The sequence below is a fragment of the Pelodiscus sinensis genome, chromosome 1, assembly GCF_052426305.1.
Source record: "Pelodiscus sinensis isolate ZL-2025 chromosome 1, ASM5242630v1, whole genome shotgun sequence".
NCBI lineage: Eukaryota > Metazoa > Chordata > Testudines > Trionychidae > Pelodiscus > Pelodiscus sinensis.
The window spans coordinates 197,119,702-197,141,521 of NC_143052.1; the positions used below are offsets into that span (position 1 = coordinate 197,119,702).

The 21,820-nt window shown below is 44.6% G+C and overlaps 1 protein-coding gene across 3 annotated transcripts in view; it reads right to left on the reverse strand.

Annotated features, from left to right (window-relative positions):
- Positions 1-21,820, reverse strand: part of LOC102447648 (myelin-oligodendrocyte glycoprotein-like) — a 55,572-nt gene that overhangs the window by 20,168 nt on the left and 13,584 nt on the right. Inside the window, exons 1-5 of one of the 3 annotated variants that reach the window (XM_075912655.2) lie at positions 20,205-21,340; positions 19,994-20,072; positions 9,949-10,090; positions 1,819-1,908; positions 314-366 (exon numbers count right to left, since the gene is read on the reverse strand). In XM_075912655.2, the coding sequence (XP_075768770.2) occupies positions 314-366; positions 1,819-1,826 (61 nt within the window). In that variant the 5' untranslated portion in view covers positions 1,827-1,908; positions 9,949-10,090; positions 19,994-20,072; positions 20,205-21,340. Of the gene's footprint in view, positions 1-313; positions 367-1,818; positions 1,909-9,948; positions 10,091-10,258; positions 10,437-19,993; positions 20,073-20,204; positions 21,341-21,820 lie in introns of those variants that run through there. The other 2 variants (XM_014581018.4, XM_006137891.5) reach the window with 2 other exon arrangements.

A 21,820-nucleotide genomic window follows, 5' to 3' on the forward strand; every position in this document is an offset into this window, starting at 1 on the left:
AAATCTGAGCTATCTACACTGGCCCTTTTGCGCAAAAGCTTTGCGCAAAAGGACTTTTGCCTGAATGGGAGCAGCACAGTATTTCCTCAAGAAGCACTGATTTCAGACAGTAGGAAGTCAGTGTTCTTGCGGAAATTCAAGTGGCCAGTGTAGACAGCTGGCAAGTTTTTCCGCAAAAGCTACTGCTTTTGTGGAAAAATTTACCAGTCTAGACACAGTAGGAGTTTCCATCTTTTGATGTTTAGATTGTCTGCAGTTTGAAGCTATGCGAGTGTCTCCACAGACTAGTGGATACATATTGTAGGATACTTACCACCAGGGAAAAAGCACAGCAGTAAGTAGGAGGGTATCCAGAGAATATGTTCCCTATATAGTAAGAAAAAACAGAGAAAAGAATGAGGCTACGTCTACACTGGAGGCTTCTTGCGCAAGAAGGCTGTGTCTAGACTGGCCGCTTGAATTTCCGGAAAAGCACTGATGATCCCATGTAAGATCATCAGTGATTTTCCGGAAATACTATGCTGCTCCCGTTTTGGCAAAAGTCTTTTTCCAAAAGACTTTTGTGCAAAAGGGCCAGTGTAAACAGCACAGTACTGTGTTCCGCAAAAAATCCCCAATCGCGAAAATGCCGATCGGGGCTTTTTTGTGGAAAACCGCGTCTAGATTGGCCACGGACGCTTTTCTGCAAAAAGTGCTTTTGCGGAAAAGCATCCTGCCAATCTAGACGTGCTTTTCCGAAAATGCTTTTAACGGAAAACTTTTCTGTTAAAAGCATTTTCGGAAAACCATGCCAGTGTAGATGTAGCCGAACTGTTTTGCGGAAGAGTTCTTGCACAAAAAGTCGTCCACAAGAGCGTGTCTGCACTGGCATGTGCTTTTGTGCAAGAGATGTGCTTTCATGCAAGACCGTCTATGTCAGTGTGGACGCTCTCTTGCGCAAGAAAGCTTTGATGGCCATTTTAGCCATAGGGGTTTCTTGTGCAAGAAATTGATGTTGCTTGTCTATACTGCCCTCTTGTGGAAGAGCTCTTGCGCAAGAAGGCTCATTCCTCGTGGAGAGAGGAATAACTCTTCCAGAAGAAGCACTGTTTTCTGACGCTGTACTGTAAATTTACTTGTGCAAGAACACGTGTGCAGTGTAGACACCCGGCAAGTTTTTGCGCAAGAAGCTGCCAGTGTAGACGTAGCCGAAGTGTAATATGGGAATAATATACCCAGAATTGCTGTTGTGCTAGCATACCAAATATTGCATTGCTTTATTCCATAAATCATCCCAGGCCACAGTGTTTTTATCCAGAGTCAGACTGTTTCAGGTTAGACCCAGTTGGATTAATCTTTTAGCAATGGGTATCAGCTATGATTTTTGGCCCAATTCAAGGGGGCCCAGGGCTTCTGCCACTGCTACTGTAGCAGTGGTAGTGGCTGGCCAGCCCTTTAAATTGCCTCCAGCATGCTGTGCTGCACGTGTGTGCCAGGGAGCTCTGAGGGCTCTGTGGAGTGTGTGTAGGTGGGTGACATGCCATGGCCAAGGTGATGCTGAGGGCTGGCTATGCTTGGCCCCACCCCCTCCAACTGAGGCTCTGCCCTTTCTGGGGCACAGAGCCGGGGCCCCTCCCACATCTTGACCAGGGGCCTACAGAAGCTATTAGCTCCCTTAGGTTTCAGATCTGAACTTCCCTACAGTTTGAGGTGATTTTGGCTCTGGTGTTCATTGAAGGAAGTTAACCAATGTGGACATAGAGTCTAGTCTTGAAATTCTCTCTGTTCATGGGGCAGTCATGTGCACCACCAGATGAGCTGCACTGCAGTTAAGTTTACCTGTTCATTTTTGCACTGTCCCAATCTCTGTGAATCCTGTCACTTCATTAATGCCACCACCATGCACTCCTTTATCTGTGCTGGCTTCCCCTGTACAGAGAACAAAGGCAGAGAAGAAAGGGTGCATGATTTTTACTGTCCATGAGAATTTATCCAAAGGAGGATGAAGGGAATAAGTTTCTTATCTCATCCATTCACTATTGCTGTTGTGGATGAAACTCTACAGCTCCCTTAAGGACCAGCATTAGCTCTTTTGGTGGCCCATGTGAGGCTAGTATTATAGGCTTGGTTACTGTCTGGATGGTCTTTTGTGTTGCCAACTTTCTAATAGCGCAAAACTGAATACCCCTGCCCTGCCCCCAGGCTTTCTCCCCTCTTTCTTCATCACCCATCCCTTTCTTGCTAGCTCTCTCCCATTTCTCCTTCACTTTCACTGGTCTAGGGCAGGGAGGTGCAAGAGGAGATGAGGGTCCAGCTAAGGGTGAAGGCTATGAGGTGGGGCCAGGGATGAGGTATTTGGGAAGGAGGAAGGGGCTCTGGACTGGGGGTTGGGCTGCAGGGGGTGCGAGCTTTGGCTGGGGGTGAGAGCTCTGAAATGGGGTCAGGGATGAGAGTGCGGGGATCCTCACGGTGCTTACTGCAGCTCCCAGGAAGTGGCCACCAGATTCCTATGGTCTCTAGGTGCAAGGGCAGCCAGGAAAGCTCCTTCCACTGTCCTCATGCCCAAAGTGCTGCCCCCACAGCTCCCATTGGTTGCATTTCTCAGGCAATGGGAGTTATGGAGCCTGCATTCAGGGGAAAGGGAAGTGTCCAGAGCCTCCCTGCACTTAGGATCCATAGGGACCCAGCAACAACTTCTGGGAGTCACACAGATCCAGAGCAGGGGCAGAACTTGCCTTTGCCCTGGGCCCGCGCTGTGCTGCCGATTGGACTTTTAGTGGCAGACTGGAGCTGTTAGGATCCCTTTTCAATGAGGAGCTCTGGTCAAAATCCCAGTACCTGGCAACCCTACCTTCAAGGGGAGTGGGGATCAACCTTGCCTGAGACCATGTAGTTATCCCCAGCTGATACTGCAGGGGGTGGCTTAATTGTCCATAGTGACCTCAGCTGTGAGAGCCTCAGGCTGCACTACAGGAGCACTCATTCAGGAGAAGATGACTCAGTGGATTGAGCTGGGTGTGTATCTGGGGGTAAGGCTTGGTGAAGTCAGGCTCTGGGGGGTGACTGAGATCAAAGCTGTAAGAAGCAGGAAGGTCCTTGGTAGAAACAGTCAGTGCTTGGGGAGGGAATTGAGAAAGGGGCTAAGGAGCTTCTGGGGAAAGCTCTGGGAAGCAGGGCTAAGCCAAAAGATCAGAGCTGGAATGCTGCCATGCCAGGGGTGGAAAGCAGGAAAGTTCAGGATGGCTTGAGAGGGACACGAGAGTGATTTGTTTTGCTGGTTGTTTGGGTTTGTTCATTGGTCTCTTCTTTTGTGGGAAGAGGCCTGGACTGAAATGTGACCTGACTGCAAGGCTGGGCCACCAAAGACAGAAAGCTAAAGTGAAAGAGAGCAACCATTGTGTCTAAAGAAATGTTCACCAGGAGCTGTTAGCAATACCATTAATCCCTGTGATACCATGATCTGCTTCCAACAGAGGCTACAGCAATGAATGGATCCACCTGCAGATGCCTTAGGGCCAGAGATCCAGGTGACACCTATGCGTGTTTGCTGCTGCTACATGTTTTGTGTCCTCTAAAACTGCTCCTCAGGCATTGGCAAGCACTAAGCTAGCTGTACAGCCACGGCAACCAGCTAGCCCCAGTCAAGCAAAAACAAGGCTTAAACTAGAGTAGGATTTAAAGGAGCCTTTTATTATGGGGTCTCTTTGGAAGGGGTTACATTAGACTTGTCCCCTTTGCTTAACATGACCACAACTTCCCTCCCTCCCACATAAAGGAAACAACACTCTTTGTCCTGAAGCCCTTAGGGATATTTGTGGTGGCAAAAATGAAATGCAAGGTTCTTCCCCAAGCTCCACCGGTAGCAGCAATGGGGGAAGTAGGAGTGTAGATAGGGCTCTGAAACTTTTTTACTACCACATCTGTGATAAGATGGTAAAAACTCCCAGGTCCTTTCTGCCCTATAACCTAGCTGCCTCACTTGTTCCTGGTGAATTGTCTATGGTGGGGAGGGGAGACAAAGTTTTAATAAACCCCTCAAGAACAAACACTGGTGGGGGGGGAGGGGGAAGGATGAGTGGTCTCACCCTGGCATCTCAGTATTGGGTCATAGGAGGAGACTTATTTATACATTTCTTTTTCCTCTGCCCCATGCCCACCTACAATTCCTTTGTTTAAAGTTATCCTTCCTGCTTCCCCAGTCCTCCACACCACTAGCTCTCAACCTTTCCAGACTGCTGTACCCCTTTTAGGAGGTTGCTTTGTCTCACATGCCCCAAGTTTCACCTCTCTTAAAAATGACTTGCTACAAAATCAGACCTAAAAATACCGAAGTGTCACAGGGTGCTATTTCTGACATATTGCCCACTTTCTCATTCTTGCCACATAACTTTTCAATTACATCAGTTGGAATATAACATTTCAGTGGGATAATCGAGCTGCCTTTTTGCTCCTAAGCCTCATCTGAAGCCCGAGCCCCACGTGGTGAGACTGAACCATGTAACTTAATTGTCTGGAGCCCCATGGGGCCATCCTGCTTGCCACCCCAAAAGTGAGTCCTGCACTTCTGACACCCTAAACCTGTCCCGTGACCCCTGGGAAACACTGATCTAGATCAGTGGGTACCCTCTGGATGACCTCTGGGTGCTCCCAGGACTACACCTACACCTGGTTGAGAATCAGTGCTCTATGTTAAAGGCTGGAAGAGGAGGTCCTAGTCCCTGCTCACCTTCCTTTTGCTGACATGCAATTTAAGCATAGAGGTGCCTGGGTCTTCATGATAATCCTGTTTTGCTCCCAGCCTGAGCCTCCTATTGTTTCTTGGTGTGAGCTGACTAAGGCAGCAGCAGCAGCAGCAGCAGAATGAGTCAGGGCAAATCTGGAGAAAACAGGACGTTCAGCCTGGAGGCCATAGGGTTGGATTGGATCCATACACAAGCCTTGACTCAGCTGCTTCTATTCTGTTCCTAGATCTTGCCTCGTTTCTAGCATAGTGTCTGCTGCCAACAGGGAACTCACCGTTCTTTGCTGCAGAACATCTAAGGAGGTGCTAGTATATTAAGGGGTAAATCTGGATGATGAGACCCAGATTAGACTCCTGTGATCTCTGATACATCTACAAGGGAAGGCAGTTTAGTCACTCTTCTTAAGGAAGGTTTACTCAGCCTTAAAAAATCCCCCTCTTCTTGCTCACTGTGCATAAAATGTTACTAGTGTGTTTTTTTTTATCCTTTATGGGGAGGGTAAGTGGATTTGGGATGTGGCTGAGAGAGTTTCCTGAGTGAATTCCTTCCTTGGTAGGCCCCTGCCTGTTGTTTTAGCTGCCTGCTTGGCGCAGGGTTTATCTCACAGACACAGATTTCTCAGTAATGTGCACCATGTGTTATACAGAGATTGTCTTGTGGCTGCCTCCCCCCAACCCAGTAGTGATTGCTACAGCATTTCCTCATATGGCAAAACAATATTACAAGAACTTGGCAGTGGTTTTTTTCTCCTCTCAGTAGTTAAGTCAGCAACTCTCTGAAATCCAGCAGTGCTCCTGTCCACTGACCACAGGTAGTGAGCCTCTCAGCCCTGTGATTTGCCTCTAAGATCCTACACCGCACACACACACAGACTGACACAGGGCTATGTAGACTATTAGCAGTAGCTTGAAAACTGAATGTTAAACTCCCACGACCCAAGCCTGGCTGAGCCGTGCTTGGCACAAGACCCCCAAAAGGGAAGGTGGCTTTTATGCTGCTTTTGCTACTCCCTCATTCAGTTCAGCCCCAGTCAGACCTGATTGCCTGAAGCCATGCCCTATGCCTCTGTTCACACCACTCCTACAGGAAGAAGGGCGCTGTCACAGGGACTGCTGCAGTGTCCCCACCACCTAGAGAGGCCACTTGCACAGGAGGAACTTGTGGTTGGCCGGGCATCCCACCCATCTCTGTGCGCAGGGGCTGTAGCAGCCTTGAGAGCAGACTCAAACCTGCTGACAGTGCATGTAACTCTGCTGGAGTCATTCAATGTGCACCTGCTTGCAATAGTTCTGGGGTCTGGCTCTTTTGTCAGTACATCCCCAAGCTTGCTGAAGTCGATGATGTCAGAACACACCCTTCATGACCTTTCAAGTGACCATGGTGGGTAACATTGGGTGTCGTTTCCTTGAGTAACATTGGTGCAGGCTTAAGAACCCAAAGAACAGTGAGGCTTTTCCTTAAGCCAAGCCTGCTCATTCTTCGGAGTTGTTGCAGCTCTAGCTGATTTGCTTCCACTTAACTTTCCCATAGGACTTCTCCTTCTCTTAAATATGAACATAATAAGGCTTGAAAACAAGGAGCCTGGTAATACAAGCCATCTTTATCTTAAACATGTGTAAATCAGCCATCATTTTAGTATCCAGCCATGTCATTTAACTGTGCTTTTCTTAAGCTCAACCTTTGCACAGAAGTAAGGTCTTGACCCTCTTGTTCACATGAGAAAGTTTCACTGGTTTAATTGGAGGACTGATTTTCTTTTAAGCTGATTCAGTTAAAACTGTATAAACATTCTTAAATCAACCCAAATGTCCACACATGGGGTTTGCAATTGCTTCACTAAGTTGGTTTAAAATAATACTGTTAGTAAACCAGTGGGTTGTTCTTGTTTAGACCAGGCCTAAGAGCGCATTTCAGATTGGAACTACATAAAGTGTAAACCTCAGGGGAAAGAGACTGTCTTTTTACTCTCTTTGTACAGCACCTCGTTGAGTGGGGCTCTATGATGTGGCTTCCTAGGCACTATAGAAATACATGGCTACATCTAGAATGGCATGATTTTCTGCAAATGCTTTTAATGGAAAAGTTTTTCCGTTAAAAGCATTTGTGGAAAAGAGCGTCTGCTTTTGCGGAAAAACTTGCCAATCTAGACACAGCCCGGCTACGTCTACACTGGCACCCTTTTCCGGAAATGCTTAAAACGGAACAGTTTTCCGTTATAAGTATTTCCGGAAAAAGGGCGTCTACATTGGCAGGATGCTTTTCTGGAAAAGCACTTTTTCCGGAAAAGCGTCCATGGCCAATGTAGACTTGCTTTTCCGGAAAAAAGCCCCGATCATCATTTTCGCGATCAGGGCTTTTTTGCAGAAAAGACTACTGTGCTGTCTACACTGGCCCTTTTCCGGAACAGTTTTTCCGGAAAAGGACTTTTGCCCGAATGGGAGCAGCATAGTTTTTCCGGAAAAACACTGACAATTTTACAATAGATCGTCATTGCTTTTTCGGAAAAGCAAGTGGCCAGTGTAGACAGCTGGCAAGTTATTCCGGAAAAGCGGCTGCTTTTCCGGAATAAGTGGCCCCGTGTAGACACAGCCCCCATGTGTAATAAAGCAGGATTAGAATGAATGGCTTCTAGTTAGTGGGTATAAGAGGCAGGGGAAGGCAATGTCTTCCCAAACTAGGAGGTATGGCCCTGCCCACATTCTGCCCCCAGCTTCAAGATGGCTCCTGGGCTTCAGCCACACTGAGGATGGGCAGGCGGGGGCAGTGTGCCCTCCCCTTGCTCTGGGTCCAGAGATGCTAGGGCCAGGGAGGCTTCTGTGGGGGGCTGGAGACGGACTTAGCTCTCATGGGGGGCAGGGCTTTGGGCAGAAGGGGCAGGGCTGGGTCTTGCTTCCCCCAGCCCTATGCTCAACCACCATCCATGCATCTAGGGGTTCTAACATACCACTTCATATGACGCTAACTGGCTTGTGGTATTAAGCCCCTTTCTCTCTTCTCTTTTCTCTAGTTGTTTATTGACAGCGCGCAATGGAGCAATGCTTTCTTCATTTCAGTCTTACAAAGTGATCACATGGGATTTTTTTTTTTAAATCTGTGTTTGAAAAACTATCAAAAAATGGTAGTTTTCGCGGAAGAATTATTCTTTAAACGGTTAAAGAATCCAGTCAAGTCTTGTTCCTACCCTAAACTGTTGAAGGGAATTTTTTTTTTTTTTTAAACAGGAAAAAGCGCATTTCAGCAGCCTTAGGGCAGCCTTCACAGCAATTAAAATACGACACCATATAAAAACTGCAGTTCTAGAAGTCAGGCAAATTAGCCCAACCCTGCAACAAAATTAAATCAGCTAACTTAACAATTATACAAGCAGACAAATACCCATGGCTTTCCCAAGTGCTTGAGAAAATTCATAGGCCTCATATTACAATCTGAAGGCAGATAGATTCAGGGTATTTCCTGCTGTATGTGTGGAGAGTAAATTCCAGTGTTAAGGGGCCTTCATGTTCAGTGTTGACCATGAAACAAGCACTTATTTAAAAATATATATACTTATCTCTTTTCCTAGTCTGAAGTAATATGAAAAACAGCCTGTCATCAATCTTCACTTCAATTAACTCAGGGGAACTCCACCTGAGAACTTTTGCCAATTAAAACTGTCAGAGTAACAGGAAGAAAAATAATTCCTCAGGTAGATGAGTTCCAGGCCATGTCAGGCTCTCTAGATCAAAAAGCAGTGCTCTGAATTTAATCCAAAAATCTATAGACAATCATTGGAGGTGAGACAGCAGATCACAGACAGCTGGTGTAGTGTGCTCCTAGTACAGGATTGACCATATCTCCCAATGAGAAAACAGGACACCCCCAGCTATTCACTTAAAGCCCCCGCTCCGTGCTGTGGCTGAACCCTGCCCTCTCCCCCACCTGGTGAGAGGTTGTTGCCTGGTGGGTGGAACCATGTGGGGTCCCTGGATGTTGGAACACTGTTTTTCCTAGCCCTGTTTCCCACATTCATCTCTGCTTGTCCCCTCTACCTGCACCCTGCTTTTCTGACACAAATGGGCATTTGTTCTCTCTGCTCTTGCCAACTGAGTCAGCAAGAGCAAACGGGACAAATGCCTCCTTTTGAAGGAGAAAAAAACCTCAGGGTGGTTGGGACAGAGCTTAAAAAAAGGGGTTGCAGGAAAAATGGAATGTATGGTCCCCCGTCATACCGTGATGTATCACTTCTGGTCACATTCTGATACTGTATCATCTAAAGCAGTGATTATTTCACCCATAATCCAAAAATCTAGCTGTGGCTCTCTGCAATGATATACCCAAATGCTTTGACTGCAGAAGAGTGTGGGGTTAGGGTCTAGGTTAGAAATGAGAGGTGACTTGGGGATACCTGGTGGGTTGCTATGGGATGATGCATACAGTAGGGTGCTGGGATGGGAAGACCTGGGAAGGGAGCCTTGTCATGAGCCCTTTTTTTGCTATGCCTCTCTGTTTGCAAAGTCCTGGTCTGCAGTCAGCTGTGCATCTAATAGAACTCAAAACTGAACTCAAGTAATGTCCGATGGGGACAGGCCACCTTTAAGAGGGCTAATATCTTTGCCAACTCTTCCTCTCAGCTCCCCGAGTCTACCACACTGCCGAGCAACGTAAGCAATGCTGGCTTACAGTGAGAGTCTTCAGCACAATGTGGTGATAACACTGAACAAACTTCTACTCTATAAGCCACTGACATTTTCAAAAGGTTTGGAGGGGTCGCTGTGTTAGTCTGTGCCTGGAAAACCTTAAAAAACAACAACATAGTCCTGCAGCACCTTAGAGACTAATAAAACATGTAGATGGTATCATGAACTTTTGTGGGCATAACCCATTAATCCGAAACACTAGTAGTTGGGCTAAGAGAATCAAGGAAAGAGATGTCAGGCACCATTTAGTGCAATTCTTTGGGTTTGGTGCCTTCAGGTTTGGATTGGGGCCTTCAGGGTTTTCTTGGCTTGGACTTTTAATTGAAATTTTGAATTGTCAGACCCTTGTTGCTTGAACTTCAAAACAAAACAAACTGCTTCCTCCCCCACACCCCACCCCATCTTTGCCTTAGTGCCCTTCTCCTGTAAACCATGACACTAAAGTTAGGAGAGAGGCCAAATGTCTACTCTCCAGTTAAAAGAAGCTGCAAAAAATATGATTCCTCATGGCAAACACCCTTTGCTTGTCTCAGCCAAGACAGTCCTCTTACCTTGGTATCTGGCTTTCAGGGCATGCACAGGTGAATGTGCAAATAAAACTCCAGATCTGGTTTCTCTGAGATAGTGCTGATGATTCAGCAGTCCATACCGGAACTTGGCAGTGTCCCCAGCTGGCTCTTAACCATAGGAAACCTATAAATGTAATGAAAGGTCATTCACTGCAGCTCACTCAATGAGATTTTCCCCAGACATATTTCAAGTTGACAATGATTTTGGCCAATATTCAGAGCTCAGCTTGTGGTATGCACACACACACATATATGCATGCAGATTTAAGTCACAGTAGTATATGAGAATTACCTCTCATTTGGAAGTGGATTTCTGGAGATTTCTAGACTTTGGACAGAGCTTTGGCAGCTGCTGCTATTGCTCACGCTTCATGCTACCAAATGTGTCTAGATCACCCAAAGTGAAAAGCCAGTTCCGGGCTGTGGCCTCTGTCTTCCGTTCCAACACATGGTAGAAGGGTTTGGGGCATCTGTGGGATGGAGCAGTAAGGGTGACTTATGCCATCTCTCTGCCCTCCTCTCAATCCTGGAGGCTGTTTGACCTCTAACATACTCTACAACAACCTCAGGGCTGTTCAGAATTACTGTGGTTTGTAGCTTTATAAAAAGGGTTGTTATGCCTGCTGGATACCTCCAGACTATAGCATACTCTGTGCATGCTTTCTCCTGTCCTCAGCACAGCCCTATTGTGCCCCTATGTTGGGAGGGAAGGAGGTTGGTGGTGTTGGCTCTACGCTTGCTGAGATTTCTCCATGCTCTAGGAATCCCCAGTTGCCCAGTTAGGGCAGCTTTAAATACCCTGAGCACATCAGACTGGTGGTTGAGGCTGACAAAGGGGTAACTTTACCAGGATATTGGGATGATGTGAAGTCACAAATTCTAGCTGTGAGTTATATTCTGTAGAAGGTCCAAAGCCCTTAACTGCTTCATTCTACACATGCATGTGACTTTGATAGGATTGTGCAGATCTCACATTTGCACACTCAAAAGCCTTTCCACCTCTCCCCCTTCCTCCCCCCCCCCCCCCCCCCACCTACCTCTTCCCAAAAGCTAGGTAAATAGATGAACCTTGCAGTTTGCCCTCAAAGTCGCAAGGTCTGGGAACATCAGACAAAGGGGAGGAGGAAATAAATTTTCAGGGACTCGTCAGGCCTTGCTCTTTGATTTCTGAATAAAGTTTCATTTTATGAATACATATAGATGTAACATTGTCTCTAGCCAAACCTGAAAAATGGAGAGTTGCTAGATGGCTCAGAGAACTGACAGTATATTAACTTTCACTGCTACACAAATGATTTGAAGCCAGCCTGGGTTTGTAGTGACCAAAAGCAACTACCATCTTATGGATGGTCAATGGTCTTTATGAAATGGTTGGTTATGGGCCCAATTGAGTCCAATTTTCAGTGGTCCATGAAATCCACTTCAGGTGCCACCAGTGTGGCTGATGTCGGGTCAGAAACAAATGTCTGAATGGCCCTGGAGACTGAACTACTTTCTTCTCCTGTGCAAATCCCTCTAGGAAAGGGTGGAGGCACATTAGTATGGGGGTACACAAAGAAGCTTGTACTGTGGTTGCTTAGGGTGTACTTTTTCTAGACTTCAGTCTCTAAGGCAATCAACCCCATGCCTCTCTTAAGCCCTCCATTCTACACAATGTTTACAGCCCTATCTTAAACACATATGCACATATTGCACCAGAGCTGTGTCTAGACTGCATCCCTTTTCCTTATTTAAAGAGGACTAAGGGATCTTTCGGAAAAGGCTTTATTTTACGAAAGATCCACATCTAGACTGGCGCTTTTTTCCGGCAAAGCTCCGAGCCGGAAAAAAGCGGCAGCCATGTTTATGCAAAGGAAGCAGGGGGGATTTAAATCCCCGCTTCATTTGCAATTGCGATGTGTCTAATTTGCATCCCTTTTACGGAAAAGAGATGCAGTCTAGACACAGCCCAGAGGTAGCAAGTTACACTTTAGTAAATAACTCCTTGCTTCTCCAATCCGTTGCAGAAAGAAGAACAGCAGGGGTCACCTTCTCTTCCTGCCGTCGGGGAGAAATGGTGTGTGACTTGGTGACCACCTTTATGTGACAGGTTAGTGTGTCAAATATAACAATTGTTGCGTTTCTCCTGATATCAATTATTGTGGATTTCTGAAAGCCCAGAGTGTTTAATATCCCATGGAGGGCCCTGAAAACATATCATACAAACGGAATGTCATGAAGCGTTTCTCTCCATGCCTGGTTTTGTGCCTGATGACTAGACTTATTTCCTGAGGCTAGTGACATGTGATGATCTCCTGCCTTTTTATGAAACTTTGAAGGAAGTCAGAGGCGATTTTTGTTCCTTATTGTGGTCTCTCTCTGATAGCCAGAAAGAAACTGTTTTTGCTTCTGATTCCCCTTTCTTCCCCTGAAAATTTCACTGCCTCTGCTCTGTCATAGAACCATAGAAGATTAGGGTGGGACGAGGCCTCAGGAGATCATCTAGTCCAATCCCCTGCTCAAAACAACAGATTTGCAAGATGGGTGGGTGAGGCTCGTCGCTTCTAGAAGAGGCAGGGCCTCCCATGGCAAGGGCGGGGCTGGGAGTTAGCCTTCTCTTGCTAGCACCTCCTGGAGCATGCCACGTGGGGCTCCAGCAGCGTTTTAAAGGGTCTGGGCCCTTTTGAATTGTTGGGCCCTCAGGCAGTTGCCCCTTTGCCCTTCCCCCATCAGTGGGCCTGTCCATGTACTTAATGTAATGGCTGTTGGGCGTTAAGTAGGAATATTTATGTATAAAAGATTAATCACATACATATGTATTTATGGGATCAAGGCCTTAGAGATTTAACTCTTAGGCCAAGATTTTCAAATTGGCATGACTAAAGTTAATAAGTGGGGTGATTTTTGAAGAGGTGTTGGGCTCTCACAATTCTGATGAATGTCAATGAGAACTGAGTGCCAAACTACGTATAGAAATCAGGTATTTTTGGATGTCTAAAGTTAGGTATATTTAAAAAGCTTGGCCTTTGCCTTCCACAGTGTGTGTCCTTGCAGCATTTCTATTCCCTGGCATGAGTTTCCTGCTGTAAGGCACAGATAATCATGGCAGGCTGTAATGGAGTAGAGAAGGAATTACTAGCTCAGCTTCAGATCCATTTGGTATCTTTCATTTACAAGTACCTGATGTCTAGATGAAACAGGACTATGTTGCACTTTAAAGACAATTTTCTTCCGCTATTTGATCTGGCCTATGAAATCTCGTCGCCTAATAAACCATCTTGTTAGTCTTTAAAGTGCTACATAGTCCTGTTTTTTGTTTCAGCTACACCAGACTAACACGGCTACATTTCTATCACTGATGTCTAGAGTTTCTGTGATTAAAGACCTATAGATTGGTCATCCAAATTACATTCAAAAAATGTGTCTCATAGATTTTGATCCACTTTTAATTAGCTAATACTTGAAGATTTACCTGGCATTGCCCAGGTCCTTAACTCAATTCATTTTTTAGGTTTTTTTTGGAAACTAAAATGAAAATGTAGATGCTTCATTTGAATCATTGCTCTGAGGTGGGGCTGGGATGAGGGGTTCAGTATGCAGGTTGCCCAGGGAGAGAGGACTACCCCAGCCCTCTCTCACCACAGCAACTTGGGGCCAGGTGAGAAGCATTTGTTCATGGCCTCTGCAACTGGCATAGCTGGGGAAGGGGTGCATGTCCCCTAGATGCGTGACAGAAAGACACAAAGGCAAATAGATACACAAAAAGACAAACTCTCTGAAATATATAATAAATAGCTGTCCCTTTCTCCATCCCTGTCCCCTGCTGGCCCAAAGGGATTATAGCTGTCCAGTCCCCATCACTGGCCTCTTGCTGCCCCTGTCATTATTCCATAGTATAACTGTCCCTATCAGACCCTTCCCTTTCCATTTTATGAGAAACAGTTTAATTCTAGGCACATCCTATTGTCCTAGCACAACCAAACCATCACCTTACTTTAAGTTATGTTAAAAGGAAGCTGCATGCTGGATTTGGTGGTCCTAGCTCTTATAGTATAGGAGGAATTATTGAACAAACGGACTCAGACAAAGTCACATTTCTAAAATATACAGTAAGAAGTTATGTGACAAGTGTCATGACAAACAGTAGCTGGCTCTTCAAGTTGGCATAGATGAAAACTGAATCAGGATGCCTGAACTGGAGGTCTTTGTTCAACCCTTGTCTGTTGTCATACGCTTAGCTGCAATCCTGAATGTCTCTTGGGATACTCGGTTTTTTCCAGTAACTATAAATTGTCATTTTGGTATTTCTGCCACCTAAATTGACTGTTGATGTGTGCAATCAGTGGCACATATAAGGTGGCAGACAAGATTGAAAGTAAGGGTTGAGTGTACAAAAAACTTTTATGAGCCTGTTACCTGTAGGGTTGCCAGATGGTTTCAACAAAAATACCAGACATACTTGACATTATATTACATCTTATTTAGAAAATACCAGACACTTCTATTTTCTCAATTTGTTTCCTGAACAGAAATCTCAAATACTGGACTGTGCAGTTCAAAACCAGACACCTGGCAACCCTCGTTACCTGTAGAAATAGGCCCATGTCACAAAGTCAGGATCCAGACCCAAACTTCTGCAAAGTTCAGCATGTTAGTTCAGCTCACTACAGCAATAGAGACCAGCTCTTGGGTGGAGTTCTGGATTCCAAAGTTCAGGTGTGTTCTGATCTTGGATTTAAGTGCTATATGACTAATTATTGAAGAAAGCCTAGATCAGTGTTTCTTAAACTTTTTAAGCCTGAGAAACACCAAAATATTTTTTATGAGGCACACCAAGGATTTTTTGTTGGGGGAGGGGAAGTGAAAGGGGTGGGGGGGGGGGAGAGAGGGAATTTATTGAGCAAAAAAAAGGTCTCCTGCCTCTTTAAGGGTGGCCATTTTGAACTCTGTTCTCTGCGGCACACCTCCAACTGCCTTGCGGCACACCAGTGTGCCATGGAACGCAGTTTAAGAAACACTGGCCTAGATTCTATGAACACTTCAGCAAACACCTTACGCTTTACTGACCTGAATATGCCCATTCAAGTTAATAGAAGTGCTTTATTCCCATAAGCCCAGTTACATACCTGCTGCAGTTTTTACATAGTAAGAGCTGTATTGTGTCTGAAGGTAACAAGAACATAGCTGCGGTATCTTTATTTTTTGTATTTTCTTTTTATTACATTTGATGACAGCTTCTTAAATCTTTATGAATTAAACTATTTTTCCTCACTTGAGTATCTTTCTCTATCCCGTGTGCACAATGATTAGTTGTTGTGAAGTTGAGCTAATATATTGATGCTAATGTTAATGTGTATTGCAGAGGGGAGTTAATTGAAGAAATATAAACGTATAGGGGTTGGGGTGTTCTGGTGCTAAGGAGGGAATGACATGAATATTGCAAACCCTTGTAGAGAAACCAAGTGGAGAAATCAAATTCTGTCCCCATATATAGTGTTCCTTTACAACCTTTTATTTTTAGGGATAAATATTTTCAGTCACCAAAGCGTAAGTTTGAAGCAGCTACACTGGAGTCAGTGGAATTACTCCAGAGTTACGTGAGTGTGACTGAGCAGCATCAAACCCAAAGCTGGCAATTTGACATTTTTAAATAGCTGAAGTTGCGTAGAAACGTTCACCATTGGGATTAGTTGGTTATACAGGTATTGTATTTAGATGCCAAAAGGGATGCCTCTAAACACACTACCTATATAAGCCACTAATCGCAATTGTGAACATTTCTATCAATTTTGCTATTTAAAAAGTCAGATTGTCAGCTACTAATGGTTGTAATTAGCTTGTAGATTACTTGAGATGCCTTGATTGAAGAGTGACTCTTTAAATTTTCTTTTATTTAATAAACATTTTTTATTTAGTTTATTATTTATTCAGTTTTCAGACAGGCTTAATGCTAAAATTAGCTGTTATTCTACAAAATCCCCTCAACAAATGTCACTAGACCAGACACACACAGAGGGGAAGGAAAAACCACCCTTGTAGTCTGCAATCCATATATTATATATTTTTTTAAATCATGATCAAAAAGGGAAATTCTGTGGGAATTTCCCAGGAAGTGGAAGAGAAACTTTCATGTATCTGGCTCATGAGAGACTGCTTTCAGGCATACGGAAGTCCAGGCAATGGAATATTTTCTTAGCTCTTTTAAAAATATCCATTCAGTTTCATAATGGCTGGGAGGAAGTGTGCTATGCTTCTCTGGAGATTTTCATTCCTTTGAACTACTGACCGAGTTCCAATAGTGTGAGAAGTGGAAAATCCTGGGCTTCCTTCAGCAAAAACAAACCAAAGACAAATTATTTTAGTTCCTTTTGCCAAGAAGGTAGCTGATTTGGTGTTGGCTAGTTTCCCTTCTGAGGAGCAATTAGTCACAGAAATTCCTCATGTCTTTTCTCCTAGCTTAGTTTTATTCCTCTTTACCCTGAACACAGATAATGAATGGTACATTGTACAAATCTGATTCCATTTGGAGAAATTCTAGTAAGACCATGTTATATTCCGCCATATAGCAAGGAAGCCAGTTCCTTTCTGACCCATTGCCTTGCCTAAACTGATTTTCTGAACCCATAATACCCAACAGGTGCAACTTTGGGGAGGGGGAAGCACAGACAACATAGTGCTTTCATAAAACAAAAGAGAGCCAACAATTAAAAAAAAACAAAAAACCAGAGTCCTGTCTACACAGCAGCCTTTGCTGGCCCAACAGAAGCTGTAACTATTGGATCTGAAAAATCTTAGTCTAGCTACAATAGCCTTGGTCTTGGTGTCTTGATTTCTGCATGTGAGGATGTTCCTACATTAGGAAAAGAGGCTGAGATTCGTTTTACAATAATTAGTTAACTGCAACCTGACTTCTACCATTTTCTCCAGCACAGTTTCAGGCCAACAATTAATTTCAATGTAGCTGGTTGAGATCTATCTTAGGTAGTCCTAAGGGTACATAAAGGTCAGGGTTGGCTAAACTGCATTAGCTAATGCCACTCTCACTCCACCTTTTCCTTAATCCTGACAAATCCTCCTCTGCACTTTTGGATGAGAAACCCCTCAGACCAATGCTCAATGGTGCAATAGTAAACGAGGCCTAGTTCAGGTAGGCCTGGGTTTTGATTCCCTTTTTGCCCCCAAAAAAGGAACTACTCCAAGAACTGGGAGTCACAATTTAAATTACCTACTTTAATCATGATTAAAATCAGCTAGCAGGAAACTTTGATTTCACTTGTGTTTTGCATTTGTACGTTTTCATTCTTATTCAACAGTAACCATTAAAACATATTGACTACAGCCTTTACACAAACTTTGGTGCTTCTTGAAGATACACTAAACACACACATGTTCAAGGAATTATGTATCTTAGCTACATTTATTCTGATTTTTAATTTTTATATTTTATTGAGAAAATGATGCATTTTTTATTCATTAGATGTTAATTTTTCATGTGTGACTTTGGTCAGTCATGCTTGGATGGAAATTAAATTCAATTTAAAATGCACAAAAACAGCATTTCAATGTTAGGGTTTTTTTAATGACATACCAGTACCTTAAAAGATATCATGGATATCTTAAAAAAAGATTATCAGAATATGTTTTTCAATTTAAAATTAACTGATTTTATTTAAAAAAGGAAATACTATCTGCAGTTAGTTTCTGATCACTATGTCCTTCAAGATCTGAGAACTAATAGATCTCCCTTCACACACAGACTCGCAGGCCTGGAAGGAACCTCAAGATGAGAGGACATTTGGTCTAGTTCCCTGTGCTCATGGAAGGAGTAAATACCTAAAAGGTTGTTACAAGGAGGAGGGAGAAAAATTATTATCCTTATCCTCTGAGGACAGGACAAGAAGCAATGGGCTCAAATTATAGCAAGGGAGGTTTAGATCGGACATTAGGAAAAACTTCATAACTGTCAGGGTAGTTAAGCACTAGAATAAATTGCCTAGGGAGGCTGTGGAATCTCTGTTATTGGAGATACTTAAGAGCAGGTTAGATACACAGCTGTCGAGGATGATCTAGATGGTGCTTGGTCCTGCCATGAGTACAAGGAACTGGACTTGATGACCTCTCAAGATCCCTTCCAGTTCTACTATTCTATGATTTTCTAGACCATACCTTACAGATGTTGTCTAACTTGCTCTTAAAAATTTCCAATGATGGCAATTCCACAATCTCCCTAAGCAATTTATTCGAGTGCTTAACCACCCTGGCAATTAAGTATTTTTTTTCTACTGTCCAGCCTAAACCTCCCTTGTTGCAATTGCTTCATGTTCCATCCTCAGAGGTTAAGAAGAAGAGTTTTTTCATTCTCCTCCTTGTAACAACTTTTTATGTGCTTGAAAATTATCACATCCCCTCTCACTCCTTTTTTCCAAACTAAACAAACCCAATATTTTCAATCTGCCCTCATAGCTAAGGCTACATTTGGTCACAGGTATTTTTAGTACAAGTCATGGATGGTCATCAGCAGTAAACAAAAGCCACGGTCCATGACTTTTCCATTTGTATTATATATACCTAACTAAAAGTTGAGTCAACAGGCCAGAGGTGGCTGGGGCTGGCAGGTTGGGGAGGCAGGAGTGATCTAGGGGTGGTTTGAGCTCTGGCATGTGGTCCAGGAACTGGTAGTGCTGAGGGGACAAACAGTGTCATGTGGTCCAGAACCAGGAGTGTTGGCAGGGCTGACAGGATACCTATCCAGGTCCATGTGTCCCTGAAGCTTCTAGGGGGAGGAAAGGCCAGGAAGGCTCCTTATGTTACCACACCATGAGCTATGGCTCCACAGTTGCCATTGGCCAGAAACTGAACCTAATGGGAGCTGTGGGGGCGGTGTCTTCAGGCAGGGGCAGTGTGCAAAGCCCGCTGGCTCCTCCACCTAGGAGCTGTGATGTAAGTGTACATACCAAAGTCAAAATGGATAAGTGATCACTGCAAGTGGTATGGTTGTATTGAGTCCAGGAAAATTCTCTCTGTTTCCTTGTATGAGCAGATCTTAATGATTTCTTCCCATTGTGAACTAACAGGCAAATAAACTAAGAGGCATGGGGCATAGAGGCTTCAAGAATGGCTTTAATCCCAGGTGAGCTAGATGTAGCCTCTACTTGAAAGAGCCCACACACTATTGTTATATGAGGTTCTGCTTGCATTAGGAGAAGTATTCAAGGGATGCCTAGACCATATAGGGATGACTGTTTTATGATCACTAGAATTCACCAAATTTAACCTAGTAAAATAGCATTACAAAGAGACTAATGCTCATTTTAAAGCTGCATGAAAGGCAATATATAACATGACAAAGCAGTGACTATTATGGAGAAATGGGAGCAGCACAAAAGTGCCTGATATTGTTTGGTGGCATAATGTAAGTGAAACCACTCAAAAGCACAGAAAGCTCAAGTTGACCTAGGCATGTGTTCTAGGAAACCCCCTAAAAGTAGACCTAAATCTTGTTTAATTTTTCCTTTCACGCATTTTACATTATATTTCCAAATGGAACAAACCCTGAAGGTTGGCAAGATCCCTGAATTAAAGAATTACTCCAGGAGGTATTTGATTCTAATTTTGTATAAAAAGATCATTAATGGTCACTAGCTATGTGGCTGTGTGCTGGGGGTGGGGCGGGATTGGTATGATTTTTCTCTCTCTCCCTTCTGGACTAGGTAAATGGTAACTACAGTCAAGTCTTGAAATAGCTGAATTGGTCTAAAGGGAAACCTGCCAGACTTGTACAGGGATTTATAGGGCAGCAAGGTAAGGCATTGGTTTTGAGGGTCTCAAACCTGCAAATGCTTATGTAAGTGTTGTACCATTAAGACTGTACATGGTTCCTTTGATGTCAATGGGACACTGGCCGTGGTGGCAATCCCAACAACTATTCCTCCTGCTCTGAGCAGCCCTAATAGGGGGGTTCTCATTCTGGCTGTCTCTTTCCAACTCCTTTCTCCCCTGGGTTGGCTCCCTCTGAAGTATCTCCTGGCTCAGTGGTGGTAGCTCTCACCAGTGTTATTCTTGTAGGACTCGTCTAGTAGCTCCCTGCGTAGCAGCAGGTCATGAGGCTCTGGTGGCATTTTCAGCACCTGAGTCGGTGAGGACAGGGTGGAAAAGAAAAGCAGCCTTGTTATCCAGTAGCAGGCTTGAATTTCAACTATAGCTTGGCGCTTTTCAGCTGCTCTTGGTTGGAGCTGTGCCCAAGGGGCTGAGACCCTGACCTGACATGGGTGCCCATTTTTCTGTTAGACATCATTTTCAGAGTCGGAGCATTACAGCTGGTTCCTTGATTAGAGCGGAACATCAGTGACACCACTTCTGCCCTCTGATGGCTGCACTTCAGAGTTTCCAAACTCTGTGTAAGGTAACAAATGATCCATTGGATGGCTGTGAAATACAAAAAGCAAAGCAGTGCCTGCCCTTCTGGGGCTGAATGTGTAATGCCATGCTTGGATAGCCAAAAGAATAAGAGATAATGCTTCATCAGAACCCCTCTGGCATTCTCATCTATAGATATCCTTCTACTTGGCACATCAGCAAAGAGCTGAGCAACTTCCAGTGCCGCATTCAGCAATGTGATGTTTGGGGTTTGTTTTTTCCTCTTTGCTCCCCCCTGACCTGGAGAAGTGTGAGTTGTGAGGGTGTTTTTCAAATTTTTTATATTATGTTTATAGACACTTGTAGCTCTGTTTGCTGGCAAAGGCAAGCTCAAAGCAATGTGCCTTTCACTTGGAGTGGAAGGAAGTGAGGTATGTGATGGTGCCACGTTCCTAGGGGAGTTTCTTCCATGGTCAAGGGCTGGCCACCAAGAAAGTTCTGTCTCCTGCACAAATGAGCTTCATGCTGAAGCTAAAAAGTTACTCGAGCTGAGGAGCTGAGCTATCAACCACTGTCCTTGTCCCAGTGTTTTAGTCAATCTGTTAGATATCCTGGGTGCAAAAACATAGCTTCACCATCTCTGCCATCTCATGCATTTTCCTATGGTAGGAACCTATTTGATCCAGCCCACGCACAGATCCTGGCCCGCCCCCTAATGCGTTGCCTGGGAGCTGGGGATGAGTGAGCCCTTTCAACTACTTCTATTTAAAGGGCTTGTGCCGTCCACGTGGCTGCTACCAGGTAATGTGTTAGCAGTGGTGGGGAAGGCACAAGCCCTTTAAATCGTAGTGATTGAAGGGGCTCACAGCTCCTGGCCCTGCTGCTAGTGCATCGCCTGGGAGCTGCTGGGGAGATGCCAGCCCTTTCGCTTGAGTCTATTTAAAGGGTTCGCACCTACTAGTAGGCTGCCAGGCAACGTGTTAAGGGGCCAGGAGCTGTGATCCCTTTCAGATGTTTCTGTTTAAAGGGCTTGTGCCTTCCAGTGGCTGCTTATGTGCGAGCTCTTTAAATAGAAGCAACTGAAAGGGCTCGCAGCTCCTGGCCCCACCATTGGGAGCCACATGGGAGGCACGATCCCTTTCACTTGTTTCTATTTAAAAGCCCTGCCTCTTCTACTTGAGGCCCTGCCCCTTCCCGGGCAGCCTGCAACAACTTTGAAAACTTTTGAAGTGGCCCCCCCTTCAAAAATGATTGCCCACCCCATCTTATGGGATGCCAGCAACCAAACACATCCAGGAGTATAAAAAAGGGGGGGGGGGAAGAGGGTGGAGCATGCATTTTTGAGTGAAACAGATTTAGAGGATGACTTTGGGAATATGGTCCTACCTGTTCACATACACTAGGGCTAAGATTTTAACAGATTAGTAGTGACTTCTGGGTGCCTACCCCGAGACACCTTAAAGGAGCCTGATGACCAGAAAATACTGAGCACTCCTAGGGCCATTTTTTCAAATGTCTC